This window comes from Drosophila albomicans, chromosome 3 (genome assembly GCF_009650485.2).
Source record: "Drosophila albomicans strain 15112-1751.03 chromosome 3, ASM965048v2, whole genome shotgun sequence".
Lineage (NCBI taxonomy): Eukaryota > Metazoa > Arthropoda > Insecta > Diptera > Drosophilidae > Drosophila > Drosophila albomicans.
This window is the reverse complement of record NC_047629.2, coordinates 1768206-1786148: the sequence shown is the minus strand read 5'-3', so window position 1 is coordinate 1786148 and position 17943 is coordinate 1768206. Positions and strand designations below refer to the sequence as shown.

The window sequence follows — 17943 nt, the reverse complement described above, 5'->3', positions numbered from 1 at the left end:
GAACGATGAAAATTGATTTTAATGCCAAAAATTATGTTATTTGGGCATGTTATGGACTAGCACAAGACGCACTCGTGTCTGTACTCGGTCACATCCACACGGAACACACGACAAAAAAATCGACTCGACAATAAGAAAATTGTGCGCACTTACGGCAAATGTCCAGGAGAAGCAAGCGACAAAATGCTATCAAAAAGTCAATTTACATAGGCACAGATATATGTTCTGTATGTATAAACACACATGCTCACTTTATCCATAATTATACCCTGTACACATAAGGAATGTGCAAGTAGAGAGAATCATCAAGAGTCTGGAAATAACGGTGTATTAAATACATTTTTTAAACGCTTAAGTAAGTAAACGCATAAGTATAAGAACATTAATATTTATAATAAAATTAAGTATATTTCAAATTAAAAATCATGCCTTAAAATTGTGGGTATAGCCATGTCCGTATGTCTGGCCGTTGTGCGTAAAAATACCTAGATCTCAGAGACAATAAGAGTTAGAGCTATAATTTTAAGTCGACAGCACTTGTTTGTTTATTTTTGATACACCTATTTCCGCCCCCGCAATATGAACCTAATATGAGTCCTGAAAATTTGGTTGCGATTAGATAAAAATTGTAAAAGTTATTAAAGAACAACTTTTATATGGAGAAACGGCTACTACTGTCGGGTCTATGATGTTATGGTTGATATATGTATACTAAATATATCCTTTAGTATATTTTAGTATGTTTAGAAATATATATTTAGAATATTTTAAGAATAATACAGCACTGTTTTGTTCAGAATGGGTAGCGGGTACACACTTGAATTTAGCTTTCTTACGTGATTTCATTTGTTAATGTCTTAATCAAAATACATATTCCAAAAATGCAATGCCGAAGAATAAATTATATAATACATATAAAATATATTACCATTGATTAAATTAATTGGTTAAGACATAAGCTTTATATAATATAAAATATAAAATGTATTATTCTATAGTTTTAGATGAGCATCCTTAGATTGCATCTCAGACCTTTCAAATCACATCTGATAATAAATAGTAATGAGCTAATATTACCTATTTTATATTTTGAATTATAATAATTAAGAATTATACAAAGGAGTTTAGAGTTTATTGAAAGCAAATTGTTTTGTTGTTTCAGAACTATTCTAATGCAAACACTGCAGGGTATTCGAATACCGAGCTCACTTGTCTTTTGCATTCTGAATGATTATTATGAACTTGGGTAAATTATAAACGATTTACGTGCAAATAGCGCATGATATTAACCGCAAAGTGAGGTCTTGTGGGTTGTTAAACGAAAATGGCAGCTCACAGCTAGAAGGAAATGAAAACTTATTGTACATTTTTGACAATTTTATTTCTTATTTGAATACTCCAACTTCATGTTTGTAGCTAATTTAAGAGTTCAATTCAAAATACTTTTGTTATCGGCAGATCAATTGTCATAAAATTAAATGCATAAAAAGCTGAGTAGATACGTAAAGGACACAAGCCTCGGGAGACGCTGACTTCAAGGATACCCTATACGGAGTAAATATAGTTAGCTTAAAGAATTGAAAGTATTGCAAATTTTCCTCAGTCATGCAAACCCATTTGAGGCGCTTGGCTGCGTGGTATACACACGAAACAGAAACTTTAGCCGCATCATAAAATGTTGAGCAATCTGGTCGCAGGATGTCCAGGCTCTGCGGGCTCTGCAGGCTCCTCGTGCGGAACTTTGAGCAACTTTCGGAAAAGTAAAATTGCATTGGACTGCGTTTAATTTATGTGATTTATTTGGTCTTCGCTACTGCTTCACTTTTTGGGTTTATCTTCTTGGCCAAGCACGAGGATGACTTTGATTTCTTGGCGCCTGCTTCACGATACGATTCAATTCTATGCTATGCGTTTCCATGATTCCAGGTCATAAATCAAAATAAAACTTTGTCACTTGAGCTTTTTGAGTTTGGTATCATGCAATGTCGTTGCTTCACTTCCCTCCTGTCGACCTGCCTGCCTGCCAGCCTGCTGTTGGCTAATCGATTTCAAGTTTATGACGCCTCGTGCAGGAGGCGAAGGAATAACAATAAAAATTGACACCGCGTCGCCGGCGTCGCTCATAAAATTTTATTACAGAATTTCGCCAGGCAAAACGCCGGCAACATACGTAAAATGATTCGCGCCTCTGCGAATGTCAAATGCGAAATCAATGTCGCAGCTGCTCCGGCTTCTTTCTGTGGCTCTGCTCTGCTCTGCTTCTGTCTCTCAGGTCCTTGGTTGTCTCCCTTTTTGTGCCGCTGCTGCTCCATTTATTCTATTTGCATGCCATTGTTGATGTTGTTGCTGTCGGCTGTTGAGGCCATGGCACATGATTTGCCTTTCAGGCGCAGCGCCACCGCATGAACTCAAACTGAAACTTAAACTCGAGCACGACCTCCGCACCGCACCGCTCCGATTCGCTTGCAGCACACTGCTCCAAAAATGTCAAAGTGCCGCCGCTGACACCGCTGGGCCGCGCTTGTGGCAAGCGTGGGCGTGGCAAGGGCGCCATTTAACATGCTCCTTCTACTTCGCATATGTGTGTATGAGGTTGAGTGTGTCTGTGTGAGTGTGTGTGTGCCACATGGTGTATCTTCTGTGTGCTTTTCGCTGTTGCGTTATGTGCCTGTCACCCGCGAGAAATGCGCCGCATTTTTTCTCATTTTGACCCACTTTGCTCTGCTGCTCACTCTCCTCTTACGCTAAAGCCTCCGCTTTGCCTCTGCCTCTGTCGCTCTGCATTAAATTTGGCTGCTTTTTGGGCCGCTTTGTGCAATATTCTCATTAATATAATGCTGACCGAATTGAATTAACTATGCAAAATATGAGCAAAGCGCGCTGGCTACACAATATTTTGTTTTTGTTTTCAGCAAAGCAAATTTAAATTGTTAAAACAGGCAAATTGGGTCAGCCAGGAGGAGACTCCGAGTCACCGAGTCACAGAGTCACAGAGTCACCAGCTGCCTACTGACATGGCCAGCCGCGACATATGCAACTCTGCGTCGAGACATGATCCCAGCACTCCATAGGCCACTCAGCTGCAGCTAGTTAGTAGGATGTGAGGCCGTTGTGCTCCCTTAAGCTGGAAGGCCTTCGCCTAAATGATATTATTATGCATGCATTCAGAGCAAGGCACAGCTCCAGTTCAGCCCGACTAGACCACTTACTACCTCTACAGGTATCTATGTGTGTGTGTGTGTGTGCCTAGAATGGTTGACAAAGCCACTTGACAAAATTTGCATAATAGAAATTAAAATGGATTTTAATTGTTGTTGTTGTGGCTTTTTTGACTTTCTTTCAGCTACTGACATTCCACTTATGTTGCTCTGCCTTGAAAATACAACAGCCATCGCGTGGTTAAAGAGTGTCACAATAATGCAATCGCATACCAACTTTATTATTTGCAATTCGACTATACTAAATAAAAGCAGCTAGACGATAAGATATTTAAATAAATATACACATACACATACACACGCACACTAAGCCATAAGTACTTGGCCAAATAAACGATTTGTATTTAAAATTTATTGTTTTAAATCCACTTGATGTGCAATGTGGCGTATGCGTAATTTTATCAAGTATGCACACTGCAAAAAGCTGTGTTGACTGAGTTTTTGGGAAATGTCACAAAAGTGCAATTCAAATTTAGGCTTAGCAAGTAGTTAGTTATTTTGCTAATGCCAAGTTTACTCACAGCTGAGACATCAGATTTTGAATGGGACCCAAATACAACTTGTGCTCGTAAAATGGCATTAAAGTGGCATTCATTGATTTAAAAGAATTCAAGCAACCAAATGTGCACAGCACACACACACATACTACAAGTATTTTAAGGTTGCATAGAGTCGTAAAAGTTTGCTTAAATACTCGGCTCGGCTCGCATGTGGCACAAGTTGGCTGGAAAATCAGCTTGGCATAAAATTGCAGCCAATGTCGGTCACTGGCTGCCTTGGCAAGCAAGCGCTGCTAGCACGAAAAAAGAGGATACTCTGGGAAATCCGCACACAGTGATAGAAAGACAGAGGGAAGTTGAGAGGGAGGAGACACGCACATACATATGTATTTGCTTAAACTTTAACATGTTGTCCTTTAGCATTTGCAATATTTGCTGCAGTTCTTGGCCTTGTAACATTTTGTTGCAAATATTTTTGTTGGAACGCAGCCAAAGGAGGCAACCACAAAAAATATAACAAAACCAAGAAAAAAATAGAATAAATAAGCTTCCCAAATTGTTTTGTCATACGTGTGGCTGGACAGAGCGAGGAAAAGAGCAAGAGCAAGAGGTGTATGTGTGTGTGTCAGCAAGTTGCTCCATTTCTCTCTTGAGCAGCTTATAGTTGCTGTGTGAAATGGCTGGACATGTTTTGTGCTGCTGCCGTGTGTGGACTTAACCCATTCTCAACTGCATCTCCTCGCCGTCGCACTCGCCTGTCTTCCAGCTGCAAAACATACATATATAAATAGTTTACGAGTGGACAGCAGCTTATCCATTTGCTTTGTTAGCCTTTATTGAATCGCCTGAGCTCTTTAAGTTGCTCACTTATGACCAGTATGTGGAGTACATTATTTCGCCTGACTGAAGCTGCTTTCTGTCGACGACTTCTTCGTTTCCATTTTTCGGACATCGTAAAGAACATCTTACGGGTCATCTTCAATCCAAATGCCCTCGTAATGGGTTCCTTGTTCAACCTTGAACTTCAAAAGCTCAAAAATCAAGCGATATACCCGCAACTCGCACCCGCAACTCGATATTGTGTCGTTGTTGCATTATATTTTTTTTTCGGCGGCATTCTTCGTCTTTTTGTTGCTTTTTAGCTTTTCCCAAGCAATTTCAGATCCGTAAATTAGTTTTATGTTTCTCGATTTTGCTTTTATTAAATTACCTTTTTCATGATTACTTGCAAACTTCATTTGGAAAAATGCCTTCGAACGGAAATGGCCAACGCCGCGACGCGACTCGACTCGACTCGACTCAGCCTGATCCGTCCCCGCCCCCTTTTGCTCCTAACCACCGATGTCGTTCCTGCCTCAGCTGCGCTATAATTTGCGCCATTTTGTAATTTAACATTGCCTACTCGAATGTTGGAGGCTCGACTCTCTTCCACACAGACTCTGAGCGCCCATTTCAACTTCCGCTCCAAGGGTCGAAGGCCTAATATAGTGCTCGGCCAACAGATACCCACTACATATATATAAGTATATAATTTGGAGTATATATACTGTCAGTATTTGTGTGTGTCTGTAAGGAGGCTCCTTCTGCCTCTGCCTCTGCCTCTGCCACTGTCGCAGTCTCAGTCACAGCTGGCGTTGCCGTTGTTGCCACAGTCTACAGGTTAATTATGTTTGGCGTAATTTAGTGGCCGCTGCGGTGGCTGCCGAAAAAGGCTTTCCATTTTAATTTATTTGACCAGTAAAAGGATTAGATTAGATGCTCTGATAAATGGCCGTCAGCGTGCTAGTTAACTAGAAAACTGCTCTCAGCCTTCAAGCGCTAATTGTGTTAGCCCAAAAAATTGTTGTAACTTTCATTGCGGTTTATTTATCCCTCTGCGCTGTTGATAGCTCCCCATAGCCCATAACCCATAGCCCACATACCCTCCTCAGTTAGCTACATTAAGCTCCCACAGATATTGTGTATTACTTTCGATAATAAGAAAGGCAGCAAGCGAGATTTATAGATCAATTACAAAGCTTGTAGAATGGAGAGTAGATCTTGATAAACTAAAAGCTTAATTAACAGTAACATAAAGTTCATTGAATCAACTGATTTCTTAAAAGGTAATTTTATAGGCACTAAGTAAATAACAATTTTGATAAACACTTTTTTATTAACATGTATTTCGAAGTGATGCGAAAAGATATGCTATAATGATTTTCGATTTTCCGACTAACTTAAATTCGTGTATTTGGATCGCATTGTATTATCATTCTAAAAACAATATTTTAAATGAAAGTATCTAATAATTCATTGAAGGCAATAAAAATATTGACAAATCACATAAAAGTATTTAAATATTCATTGAATATTTATTCAAGAAACAGGCTCTTAAGTATAATAAGCAAAAGTAAGAAAACTACTAGTCGAGCGTGCTTGACTGTGAGATACCCGCTACGCATTTTGAATAAAAGCAAAACAGTGCGGTATTATTCTCACAATATATCAAATCAATAAACCGCAAAAATAATAAAATAAACAGAAACGTATAATCGGTATATTGATATAATACTACATACATTTAAAATATACCATAGAATACAAAATATACCAGATTGCTAGCTAAAGTTTTCACGACATGTACACAAAAGAATTTCTTAAATATCTTCTAAATTTTTAATCTGTGCGAACCAATTTTTAAAAATCATACATACTTTACATAATCTATCCTCAAAATTACGCTTGTTATTTCATTTTTGACGATTTGACTCTCTTATAGTTTGTAAGATCTAGAAGTTCATACAGACGGACGGACAGACGGACATAGCTACATCACCTTAGCGTTTGTCCCTGATCAATAATATATAAACTTAATAGGGCAGAGATGCCTCTATCTGCCTGTTACATACATTTCTCGGGGGCATAAAGTTATAATATCCTTCTACCTTGTGGTTAGCGAGTATAAAAATAATAATTCCATGAAATTTAAAGAAAAGAATTAGTGATTAGTCAATGGAATGGTATTTAGCACTGAAAATAAATAAATTTGTTAGCTTTTTGAAAAAAACTTTCTTTTACTGGTAAACTGAGCAAAGTGTACTATATATCACGAGTTTGATATTTATTTCTTTTTATGCATATACTATTCGTAGAAATGCTTGTTTGTCCTAAATTGAATCTTGTTGACTCTATTTTGTGGTATAGCGGCAGAGTCCAAATAAAGATATCTTAATTCTATATTCATTTCTTACTCTCTTTTTTTTTAATCCGATATCTTATTACAAATCGATATTTAAAATTTAACATTGACATTGACAAGAGTTGATGAAAAAATTGTTTAAATATGAGAAACAGTGTGGCCGAACTCGGCTAAACTCGCTCATGAAATGTAGCATTTAATAAAATAATTTTTTAAGAAAGAGAACAAGTTTTTAACCGATATATTTTCAGCTCATCCTTGTATTCAATTTCAACTATATGGAACACCGTATGGCCACTTTATCGCGGTACTGAAGCAAATGGGGAACCTGCCACGCAGAAAGCTCGTAGAGTGAGGCAGCAACAGATATCATTAGGAAAATTGAATTCGCAAAAAAGATTCATAAGTAAATGTGAATTGCGGATGTGTGGATATATACGAGTATTCGTACTCGCACTCGCACATACTATAAATCAACTGTGAAGTGTTGAGAGGGGGTAGTGACAAGTGCTTGCAATGGGGGCAAGTGGAGTGTGAAGGACACCAATGCCAAATGCGAGAGAATTGCGAATGCGAAATCCGACTGCTGACAAGTGTCACTGCGAGATGCTATGACAAAGTGTCAAAAGAATGTTTGACATGTGACTGTCTCTCTGTCTGACTGTCCGTCTGCTCCGACTGTCTGTCTGTCTGTCCTGCCTGCCTTCCCTGTCCCCCGACTGTCTGTCCTGTCCTGTCCTGTACTGACTGTCGCTGTCTGTTAGCCTGTCCGTGCCGCTTCGAACGTAACTCATACTCATCCTTGCCCAAGGGGGGCAGAATTGATGCTTTTTGCTTGGCGTTGCTTTTCATTTAGCCGCTTCAGTATTGAATGCCAGATACCAGCTATACTATATGTACATATATATATATATTTTTGTATTGGCAAAGACGTCGTCACACGTTTTGTTTACCTTTGCAAAGGCGCTGAGTGCCATTTCTTTCAACGTTTCAGTATTTTGCCGCCTTCCTCAGCCAGCAAGGTGTATAATTTCTTTTGTCAACTGCCTGTTTGGGCTTAAACGCCTGAATGCGGACAAAGGGATTTAATTTAATTAACCTTTTAGAGGGCTACAGAAAGAGAGCGAGAGTTAAGGAAACTGATAATGAGAGAAGCAGCTAGCACATAAGAGAGAAAGAGAGATATATTGAGAGAGGGAAAGAAAACATGCGAAATATACATAATTATATGCTAAGCCTGTATATGGCTTTCATCTGTCTTCGATAGTGCGTTGAAAGCCTGTGCGCAAAACTGGTTTATTGACCAAGTCCCAGCCTGGGGGATTGAGTGCTGTTGTCAATGAATCGGCAATATTAAAAGGAATATCATGTTAAAAGATGCAGATACGAGTAAAGCAAAAAAAAAAAAACAAAAAACGCTGAAGAGAGACAAAATCGAAAAGGCATATTTTGGTGCTTGTTGGCAGAGAGATGGACTTGAACATGTGAGGCACTTGCTGCACTTTTATTCCCACTCTTCTGGAGCAATTCAAAAGGGGGCTGTGGCAGCTCTAATTGTCAGTTGCCTTGGCATGCATAATTTCCAATAAGAAACGAAGCATACAGTGTGTAACAAGCAAGATGAAAGACCGGAGGCAGCAACTGATTCTCTTACTTCGTGTTGGAGTTTGTGTCTCGGAATCAAAGGGCGCTACTCGTGTTTTAATTCGCTTTGCTTATCGCGACATCGCACATTAATTAATGATGCATTTAAATGCATGTCAAAGGTCAGGCCAATAGCTTTTGCAGTGTCCCCAACTGGGTCACTAATTATCGGCAACAACGTATTTGAGTCAGACAAACCAACTACACATGTACTTTGGCATGACATAACTTGCATTTTTAAGTCGCCAATTTGCTGCCAACTTACTCAGAGTCTTGCTCTGGACTGAAGTCCCAAGGTGTTGGCAATAAGAATATAGGGCCGCAAAGATTTGGGGCTGTCCATTGAGCAAGTAATTTAACAGAGAGAGAGCGAAAAGTGGTTCGTAAGTTAACAGCAACAGCCAGAAAGTGTGAGAGCGCGCGAGAGAGCGAGAGAGAAAGCAAAATCAGCCAAATTTCCTATTTGGCTCTCTGCGCTGTTAAGCTGTGGAAGTCAAGTTAACAGCACAACTAGGGATATTTTAACAGTGCTTCTTAGTGTTGTCGGCACTGTTAACAAGTGCTTTTAATAATCACTGTTAAGTGAGCAATTGAGTTTGCATTATTTTGTGTTCATTGCATCTCGATCAATCAACCACATAGAAATTCGTATAGCAAGTTAATGATGGGTTTGTTGACGTATCGATATATAGTAGGCAATCAGAGATACTTAAAATAATGAAATATCCAGTGGATTGCCAAAGGCTGGATTCCATTATGGGGTCGTGTCCTTTCTAAATCCTGAGGGCAACAAGGCAACAAAATGGTCACAAATTAAATAAAAACATTTTAGACATATTGAAATCGATGCATATATGAGAATTAGATTTGCCTTGTGCGTTGACATCTTCGAAATTCTCAACTTGCTTTTCACTCACACATACATTCTATACACATTCAATCGCCCCAGGAGGTGTTCTGAAAAAGTAAAAAAGCAACAACTCAAACGAAAATATGCAAATGAAACATTTGCGGAAGAAAATTTATGCAAACCGTTGGGAAGGATGACTGAATGAATGAATGGATATACTGGCATATAGTACATAAGTGGGTGGGTGGTTTAGTTGAGTGGTTGGGTTAATCTGCCTCTGGCTTCCTTCCAATTTTACTCTTCGTCCGCAATCCACTTCTGCCTGACCAGTTGTTATTAGCGGTTGACCAAAGTTGGGACCGCTTTGGGCCTGGCTTGGCTTCAGTTGTCTGCCGTCTGCCGTCCACCGTCTATCGACTGACTTCTGACGTCTGTCGCCTGTTGCCCAATATTTTGACATTTGTGTTTACTTATTTCGATTTGGGTCGCTTCCTTAGCTCCACCCACGCGATAAGCAGATGGACACTTTGCATTATGTATGCTAAAATTATATTAACTAATTCAATCTGCGGCAAGTGCTTTTAGTGACCGTACACATGTTTACTTCTTCAAGTTTCGCTTTTAACTGCGTCCTGCTCCAATTTCATCTGGAATTATATTGTCAGAATTTTTAGCTTCCTTTTTCCAGCTGAGCAATTAGCTTGGCTCTCATTATGAGGCACAATTAGTGCAGACTTTAAGCTTGTTTGTTATGATAATTTGTTGACAGCCCATTTGAATAATTAGCTATTTGGCTAAAAATGTTTGTAGCATATGTTATTAGGTCAACACATTCATATGTGGAGTTCCCCTAGGCTAGTAGCAAATTGTTTTTAAACTGAACGAAACTTAAGGAAAACTATTAGATGAGGAAGAAAGGAAACATGGAAAACATGGAAGTTTTCTTTCTTCTCCATTTCTGTCCTTTTAAATTTTTTTCTTAAATTTTGCTATCACAGCATTATCATTCAAAAATGCAACAATATATTCTATTTAGACTATTTTAATTCCAGCACAAAGTTGGTGTGTCGAAATTTTTGTCAAAATTATAAGTTCTTTATTCGATATAAAAAAATTTTTCGAAGAAAGTTGTTTCTAAATTTAACAGCGGTCCACAATGTGTCACCCAATGCCCCAAGCGATATGCCAGCTGAGAAATACGCCGCTCTCTGGCGACAGGGTTCTGGACGAGCAGATAAAGAATTGGGTTAAATGGGATCATAATGCAGATACTTTATGTCAAATCATGGATGCTGTGAAGAACGAAGAGTGGGATGTGTAGGCAGTCAAAATAGTACTCAAATAATAACCCTATTCTAATATATATTTGCACTTAGTCTGCGGTGTCGTCTGTGTAGACGCATTACATTCGGTACAGCAGGATTGAGAGCGGTAATGCGAGCAGGATTCGACTCCATGAATGAATTAGTCATCATTCAGTAAGTATTACAAATAAATAAGTATTTATGTAAATTGTGTTGTAATGTGAAGTCTCCATATTTTATATATGTAGGTCTTCGCAAGGTCTCTGTGAGTATTTGAAGGAGCAGTATCCAGATGAGTCTGTGTGGTCCGATCGAGGCGTAGTCATTGGATTCGATGGTCGATACAATAGTCAGCGCTTCGCAGAATTGACGGCCATTACTTTTCTAAGCAACAATTTCAGAGTGTATCTCTTCAAGTGTTATGTTCCCACACCATTTATACCCTACTCAATTATACGACTCAATTGCTTAGCTGGTGTTATGGTGACGGCATCCCACAATCCCAAGCAGGATAATGGCTATAAAATTTATTGGTCAAATGGTGCCCAGATCGTAGCGCCACATGACGAGGCCATCAATCACGCTATACTCGACAATTTGAAGCCAAAAGAAGATGCCTGGGACGAGACGGTCTTGTGTTCTAATGACTTGCTGTGTGATCCATATAATGACGTTGTTCCAGCGTATTTTGATGCCCTCAAAAAGGAGATGTCCTGCACACTTCTTGAAGCGAATGGAAAATGTCAGTTGAGTTTTACCTATACAGCGATGCACGGTGTCGGATATCCATACATAAAGCTCGCGTTTCCCAAGATCGGTCTTAAGCCAGTTATACCTGTACGTGAACAGATTGATCCGGATCCAGAATTCAGTACAACGCCAAGTCCGAATCCAGAGGAAGGTAAAACAGCAATGGCATTGTCTATAAAAACGGCAACTTGCAAAAAAACTCCCATCATATTGGCGAATGATCCGGATGCCGATCGCCTGGGGGTTGGAGAGATTGGGGACGATAATCAGTACAAACTATTTACCGGAAATGAGATGGGTGCTCTTCTCGGATGGTGGTCATTGGAGAGCTACAAACTAAGCAATGAAACTTCCGACGTATCCAACTGTGCTATGGTCGCCAGCACGGTTAGTTCAAAGCTCTTAAAGTGTATGGCTGAAATGGAAGGGTTCTCATTCTACGAAACATTGACGGGTTTCAAGTGGATCTGCAACAAAGTGATCGAACAACGTGATGCAGGAAAGCATGTGCTTTTCGCGTTTGAAGAGTCTATCGGCTACATGGTTTCAACGAATGTGCTCGACAAGGATGGTATCAGTGCAGCGGCACATGTGGCTACCATGGCTTGTTACTTGCGCTGTAAAAAGTGTATGTCCTTGCAGGAGAAACTGCGAGATTTATACGAAAAATACGGATTTCACACAAGCATCGTTTCATATGTTATTTGTCGCGATAAATCGCTAATTAAGAAGATATTCGAGCGCCTGCGTAACTTCGATGAAGACCAAGAGAACACATATCCCACAAGCATTATGGATGGAGAATACGAGATTGAAAACGTGCGTGATTTGACCACAGGCTACGACAGCAGTACGTCAGATAAGAAGGCAACTCTACCGGTTGATGAAAACATTCAGATGATCACGTTTACTTTCAAGAATGGTTTTGTAATCACGTTGCGCACGAGTGGAACGGAGCCTAAGATGAAGTACTATGCTGAGATGTGTGGAAAGCCGGAGGATAAAAGATGGGACGAACTCATAAAATTAACACAACGCATGGCCGATGCTGCTGTCAATGAGTTCTATGAGCCTGAAAAGAATGGATTGCAACGAAAACCAGTGGATTAATTTAAAAATTTGCAGTTTTATTTTGAACATTATTTAACCATAGGCATGCAAGACATTTTTGGTTATATTAACTTCAAAATGAGTTCAGAAATATAGATCAATTTATTTTGAGTTGTAATTTGAATGCACATATATTATAATAACATATAAAAATATTGCATCCCTTTTTATTTTAAATTATATTAGACCCTTTAGATAGAAGTGAAATTCAAATAATTGGGTTTGTCAAATAGCATAGAAGTATTTACATATTTACGAGCCCATAGATCAGTCAACTTCTTTAAAAGTTGCATATACATATGATGTTGTAAATTGTAAATTTAGGTTGTTTACCTTTTGACACTTTAGAAATAAAGGATCAAAATTAAAATGAACTATATACATACACATATGAGAACGCATTATTGAACATTTTATTGAATCTCTTCAATTCATTGCTTTTCGATTGATCGTTACCGGCACGCTGCCAACCTCTCTGTGCTGTCAACTCAAGCAAACTGCATAATGAGAGCTTAAACTATCGATACAATTTATTTACAATTGATTATACCCTATTTAGGCCAAGTGCATCTGCCTCATTAATGCGGTTCTATGTTGCAAGTGAAGAAGAATATCAAAGGCAATAAAAGGCAAATGAACAATTTAATAAATTATGCGACACTTAGGGTATTCAAAAATTATATGTTTGTATAAACTTTATTTATTTTTCATTTATTGATTCTACTTAGGGGCTGTCCATATATTACGTAATCACTTAGGGGGTGGGAGGGGGTCAAGGAAATGTTTATGTATGATTACATGGGGAGGGAGGGGTCTTGGACAATGAGTACGTAATCATTTTATAAAAATTTTGTTGTTTAAAGTATTTATTCAAAAATTGGTTTAGCGCCGATTACTCTGTTGATAAGTACCGAATGCAATAATTCATATAAATGTAGCTGTAAGCTTCGATTGGATATCAATGAAACTCCTTTACCGTGTGGCTGGACGGCGATAGGGAGAATGCCTAGTAATTCAGTCATACGAAGGATGTGAAGACCTCGAATGGCTTGAAGAAGATGACACCTGCGGATATAAAGAGATTTTGACAAGCCAACTTCCAAAAATAATAAATATTAAAGATTGGCTGGAATCTCCTTTTGAAAATACAGATTACAGATTTTACGTAATATATGGACAGTCCCTTACTTCCATTTTGCATCATAATAAGCAATTCGATAACTATACCAAAATATTAGCCGAAATATGGCCACATTTTCAAAATAATTGCATGATCAATGTGGTGGCTTTTTCTCTCTTACACACTGCCGCTTATAGAATCATAAACAAGAATTTTCAATGATGCAAGTTGCATCATGCAACCCTGTCTAAAAAAAACAAACTCCGTTTTTGTGTTTTTTTAGTTTATTAGTTAAGTGGGAGACTCCCACTGGGAGTACGAACACTGCTTTACATTGAGCGTTCACAATCAAAAGAAATTGGGACACGATTGAATACTACTTAAGTATACTTATGTTACATATATTACAACAGATATGTTGCAATCAGCCATGTTTGTAGGTTTCCTTTTTGTTTTACAATACTTTTTTAAGTTTAACAATTGTGTGCTGATAATTTGAGAATAAAATTTCATAAGAATTGATCGGCAAACCCGAGTGAAAAAAATTGCTTATTGGATTATTTGTAAAAATTACATTTTAGTTCAATTATAAATTGTTTTTGGTAATTACAATAAATAAATGAATGCCAGATGACAAATAAAAATATAAGGGTGGATTTTATAAATAAATGTGCTGATAAAAACTGCGAAAGTCATTATAAATACATTTTTTAAAATGTTTAAAAATTATTGTTCGATAGTTCAGAATGTCTGTCAAGTCGAGTATCATATTTTACATTTCTTAAATTCAATGTTATAATTTGTTCAATTGGAAATGTTAGCTACTCAAAAACTTTTCGTTACCGTGAAACTTTCGTCAAACTGGCGGGGCTTGCTGAGAAATGCTGGGGCCTTCCCCAATACGGTTCTTCAAACGCATATAGTTGGTCAACATCCCCGCATTGCTGTCTTACCACATTGTCAATCTAAGCAAACCTGGAGCCATCAATTTCCTATCCTCAAAGCACCAAGGGCAACGGCTAATCTTCACTGCCTATCTGGTGATCGCGAGTTAGATAAGAAAATAAATAATTGGCTTGAATGGGATCGCAACCCAGAAACATGGTGCACAATTAAGGATGCTATTAAGGCACAGGAATGGGACAAGTGAGTAAATGATTTTCAATTCAAAATTGCCAATCACCGCCCATCTATAATTAGACTTCGTTCTTGGCTAATGGGACGACTCAAATTTGGCACTGCAGGGTTACGGGCAGAGATGCGTCCTGGCTTCAACGCAATGAACGACTTGGTTGTTATACAGTAAGTTTATAGTATATATTTAGTTCGTTTCTCACTTCCTGCTCTAAAGAACTGCTCAAGGATTATGTGCCTATTTAAAAGAACAGTTTCCGGATAAGAAGAAGTGGTGCAAGCAAGGTATAGTCATTGGCTATGATTCGCGTCACAACAGTAAACGTTTTGCAGAGCTGACAGCCGTGGTGTTCTTAACCAATGAATTTCGTGTGAATCTGTTTCAGCGTTTCGTTGCCACTCCTTTTGTACCATACACAATTCTGCGGTACAATTGTCTAGCAGGTGTTATGGTTACTGCTTCCCACAATCCAAAGCAGGATAATGGCTATAAGGTTTATTGGTCAAACGGGACTCAAATCATAACTCCACACGATGATGCGATCTATCAGTGCATACTAAAGAATTTACAACCCACCAAATGTTCGTGGGATAGGAATATACTGATTGACAACGAATTGTTATACGATCCGTACGATAGCATTATTCCAGCGTATTACGATGCTCTGAGAAGGGAAATACCAAGTCAACTTCTGGTAGCCAATGCTGATTGTCCTTTATCCTTTACTTATACGGCCATGCATGGTGTTGGCTACGCATATGTTGAGATGGCATTTCCCACGTGCAATCTAGACGAAGTTATTCCTGTAGAGGAGCAAGTTGAACCAGATCCAGACTTTCCAACGGCGCCACATCCAAATCCTGAAGAGGGCGAAAAAGTCATGAAGTTATCGATAGAAACTGCAACATCGAATGACAGTCAAATTATCTTAGCAAATGATCCGGACGCTGATCGTCTTGCTGTTGGAGAGATTATTGATGATGGAGAATATAAATTATTTACTGGCAATGAATTAGCTGCGCTTTTAGGCTGGTGGGCACTAGAGATTTATAAGATGGGCACAGAGAAAGCAGACTTGGCCAAATGCACAATGATATCCAGCACGGTTAGTTCGATGATATTAAAATCGATGGCAGCCGTTGAGGGATTTAATTTCCACGAAACATTGACCGGCTTTAAGTGGATAGGGAACAAGGTGATCGATGAACAGAAGGCTGGAAAGAAAGTGCTCTTCGCTTTCGAGGAAGCTATTGGATACATGGTAACCACGAATGTGATCGATAAGGATGGCATCAGTGCTGCAGCTCATGTGGCGACCATGGCATGTTATCTACGCACACAGAAATGCATGTCCTTGCAGGACAAACTGCGAGATATTTACGAAAAATACGGATTTCATACAAGCGTCGTCAATTATGTTATTTGTAGCGATGTGAGCTTAATTAAGACAATCTTCAAGCGACTTCGCACATTTAAGAACAACGAGAAAAATACGTATCCAACCAGTCTTCTTGATGGTGAATTCGAGATTGAACATGTTCGTGATTTGACCACGGGATATGACAGCAGTAAGCCAGATAAAAAGGCCACTCTCCCAGTCAATTCCAGCACTCAGATGATAACATTTACTTTCAAGAATGGTTTCGTAATCACGTTGCGCACTAGTGGAACAGAGCCAAAAATGAAGTACTACGCCGAGATGTGTGGAAAGCCGGAGGATAAACGATGGGATGAGCTTGAATTAATTACCCGTCGTATGGTTAAGGCTGCAGTTGATGAATTCTACGAGCCAGAGAAGAATGGTCTGCAACGTAACTCTTAAAAACTAGATGCAAACCTGTTATTCAAAAACATAATTATTGTAAACATATTCAGTCAGGTCAAATGATAAAGAAGCTGTAAACAGAGGTCAATCCAAAGTCAATATACAGCAAATTAAAATTATTATCTGTCTTTCAACTTTATATTTTTTTTGTAACTTTTTGAATATTTATGTAACTGAGTAGGTGCCAGGACTATTCAATGAAATCGATCGATAGCTACATACTCGTTCAAATTTCAAAATTATATACAAATTCATAGAAATTTCGGAGAAACATGTCTTTGAAACTGTTGCGTAATTGGCCTGGAATTTTCAAACTGGCGGCTGCTGGCCGAGATCAATGCTATCTCCGTCAGCATAGGAGACATTTCATAATGCCACCTCCCAAAGACGAGGATTGCAAAGTGAATGTGGTGAATAGTGCGTATGCACCGCAACTTGTCTATAAGTATAACCCATTGAAGTATTACTTGAGTAAGCTGCGCATGTTAAAGCTCAGATGGACATGGGATCATAACTTCAAGGAGGCTAATTTTCTTGAGGAGTCTAAACAGGCGGCCATTTCGTTGACCGATATACTCCGATTGCGCGATATGAAAAAAATCAATCACTTTTCTACTTCAAATGTTTACTACCAGATGGCCAATAAGTCGATCAATTTACCAGAGTCCTGCCTCGAGCTGCTGCGTTTTCGTAAACAGGATATACGTCAAGTAGTTCCAATCAATGTGCATCTCCACAAAATTTTGGGGTTAAAATATGCAGTCATCGATGTCGTTATGGTGGGATTACGACATATGGCCGATTGTGAAACGAATGACGATCTAGAAAGGATGAAGAAAGCATTAATTCAAATGGAACCCGAACTTAAAGTGCATATTGATGATTCCAGCACACAATTACCATATGTATTTATTGAGCTTTTTATGCGATTTAGGCGGAACTATTCCAATGCTGAGAAAATATCGGGACTGGAATTGAAAAACCACACAAATCGTTGGCTTGTGTCTGTCTACAAAATCTGCAAATTCAATATTTTTACGGTCCCTACAAAATAATCGAGAGAATCTGTGACAGTGTCACTTAACTGTGTTTATTCCTTTAATAAAGTGTCAAATTGAAGACTTCTGAATACATTTATTCGTACTAATTGTATATAGTTGGATAGTAACAACATTTATTGAAAACATATAACGTCTATTTAAAAAAGAATAGTTTGGTGTTTATTATTTACGTTTCGACGTGAATGGCAATTTTTAAGTGATGGATCCAAAACCGATTAGAACCATAAAAATTTGTTGAACGTTTT

General features: G+C 38.6%; 3 protein-coding genes across 3 annotated transcripts; all 3 read left to right on the top strand.

The window, feature by feature from the left end:
- Nucleotides 1-10426: 10426 nt before the first annotated feature.
- On the top strand, nucleotides 10427-12712 carry LOC117570740 (glucose 1,6-bisphosphate synthase-like). The gene is made up of 3 exons (XM_034252562.2): nucleotides 10427-10710; nucleotides 10770-10871; nucleotides 10946-12712. The coding sequence occupies exons 1-3, from the start codon at nucleotides 10550-10552 to the stop codon at nucleotides 12555-12557; spliced, it is 1875 nt and encodes a 624-aa protein (XP_034108453.1). The 5' UTR covers nucleotides 10427-10549; the 3' UTR covers nucleotides 12558-12712.
- A 1700-nt stretch (nucleotides 12713-14412) lies between these two features.
- LOC117571128 (phosphopentomutase-like) lies at nucleotides 14413-16771 on the top strand. The gene is made up of 3 exons (XM_034253129.2): nucleotides 14413-14823; nucleotides 14878-14979; nucleotides 15029-16771. The coding sequence occupies exons 1-3, from the start codon at nucleotides 14492-14494 to the stop codon at nucleotides 16632-16634; spliced, it is 2040 nt and encodes a 679-aa protein (XP_034109020.1). The 5' UTR covers nucleotides 14413-14491; the 3' UTR covers nucleotides 16635-16771.
- A 43-nt stretch (nucleotides 16772-16814) lies between these two features.
- LOC117568508 (uncharacterized) lies at nucleotides 16815-17812 on the top strand. The gene is made up of 2 exons (XM_034249204.2): nucleotides 16815-17506; nucleotides 17572-17812. The coding sequence occupies exons 1-2, from the start codon at nucleotides 16910-16912 to the stop codon at nucleotides 17590-17592; spliced, it is 618 nt and encodes a 205-aa protein (XP_034105095.1). The 5' UTR covers nucleotides 16815-16909; the 3' UTR covers nucleotides 17593-17812.
- The last annotated feature ends 131 nt before the right edge of the window (nucleotides 17813-17943 follow it).

Excerpts from the sequence above, each read along its gene's own strand:
- LOC117570740 (XM_034252562.2), top strand. The coding sequence starts at position 10,550 with ATGTGTCACCCAATGCCCCAAGCGATATGCCAGCTGAGAAATACGCCG. Across the intron at positions 10,711-10,769 it reads AAGAACGAAGAGTGGGATGT|TCTGCGGTGTCGTCTGTGTA; the intron begins GTAGGCAGTCAA and ends ATTTGCACTTAG. Across the intron at positions 10,872-10,945 it reads AATGAATTAGTCATCATTCA|GTCTTCGCAAGGTCTCTGTG; the intron begins GTAAGTATTACA and ends TTATATATGTAG.
- LOC117571128 (XM_034253129.2), top strand. The coding sequence starts at position 14,492 with ATGTTAGCTACTCAAAAACTTTTCGTTACCGTGAAACTTTCGTCAAAC. Across the intron at positions 14,824-14,877 it reads AAGGCACAGGAATGGGACAA|ACTTCGTTCTTGGCTAATGG; the intron begins GTGAGTAAATGA and ends ATCTATAATTAG. Across the intron at positions 14,980-15,028 it reads AACGACTTGGTTGTTATACA|AACTGCTCAAGGATTATGTG; the intron begins GTAAGTTTATAG and ends CCTGCTCTAAAG.
- LOC117568508 (XM_034249204.2), top strand. The coding sequence starts at position 16,910 with ATGTCTTTGAAACTGTTGCGTAATTGGCCTGGAATTTTCAAACTGGCG. Across the intron at positions 17,507-17,571 it reads AAATGGAACCCGAACTTAAA|GCGGAACTATTCCAATGCTG; the intron begins GTGCATATTGAT and ends TATGCGATTTAG.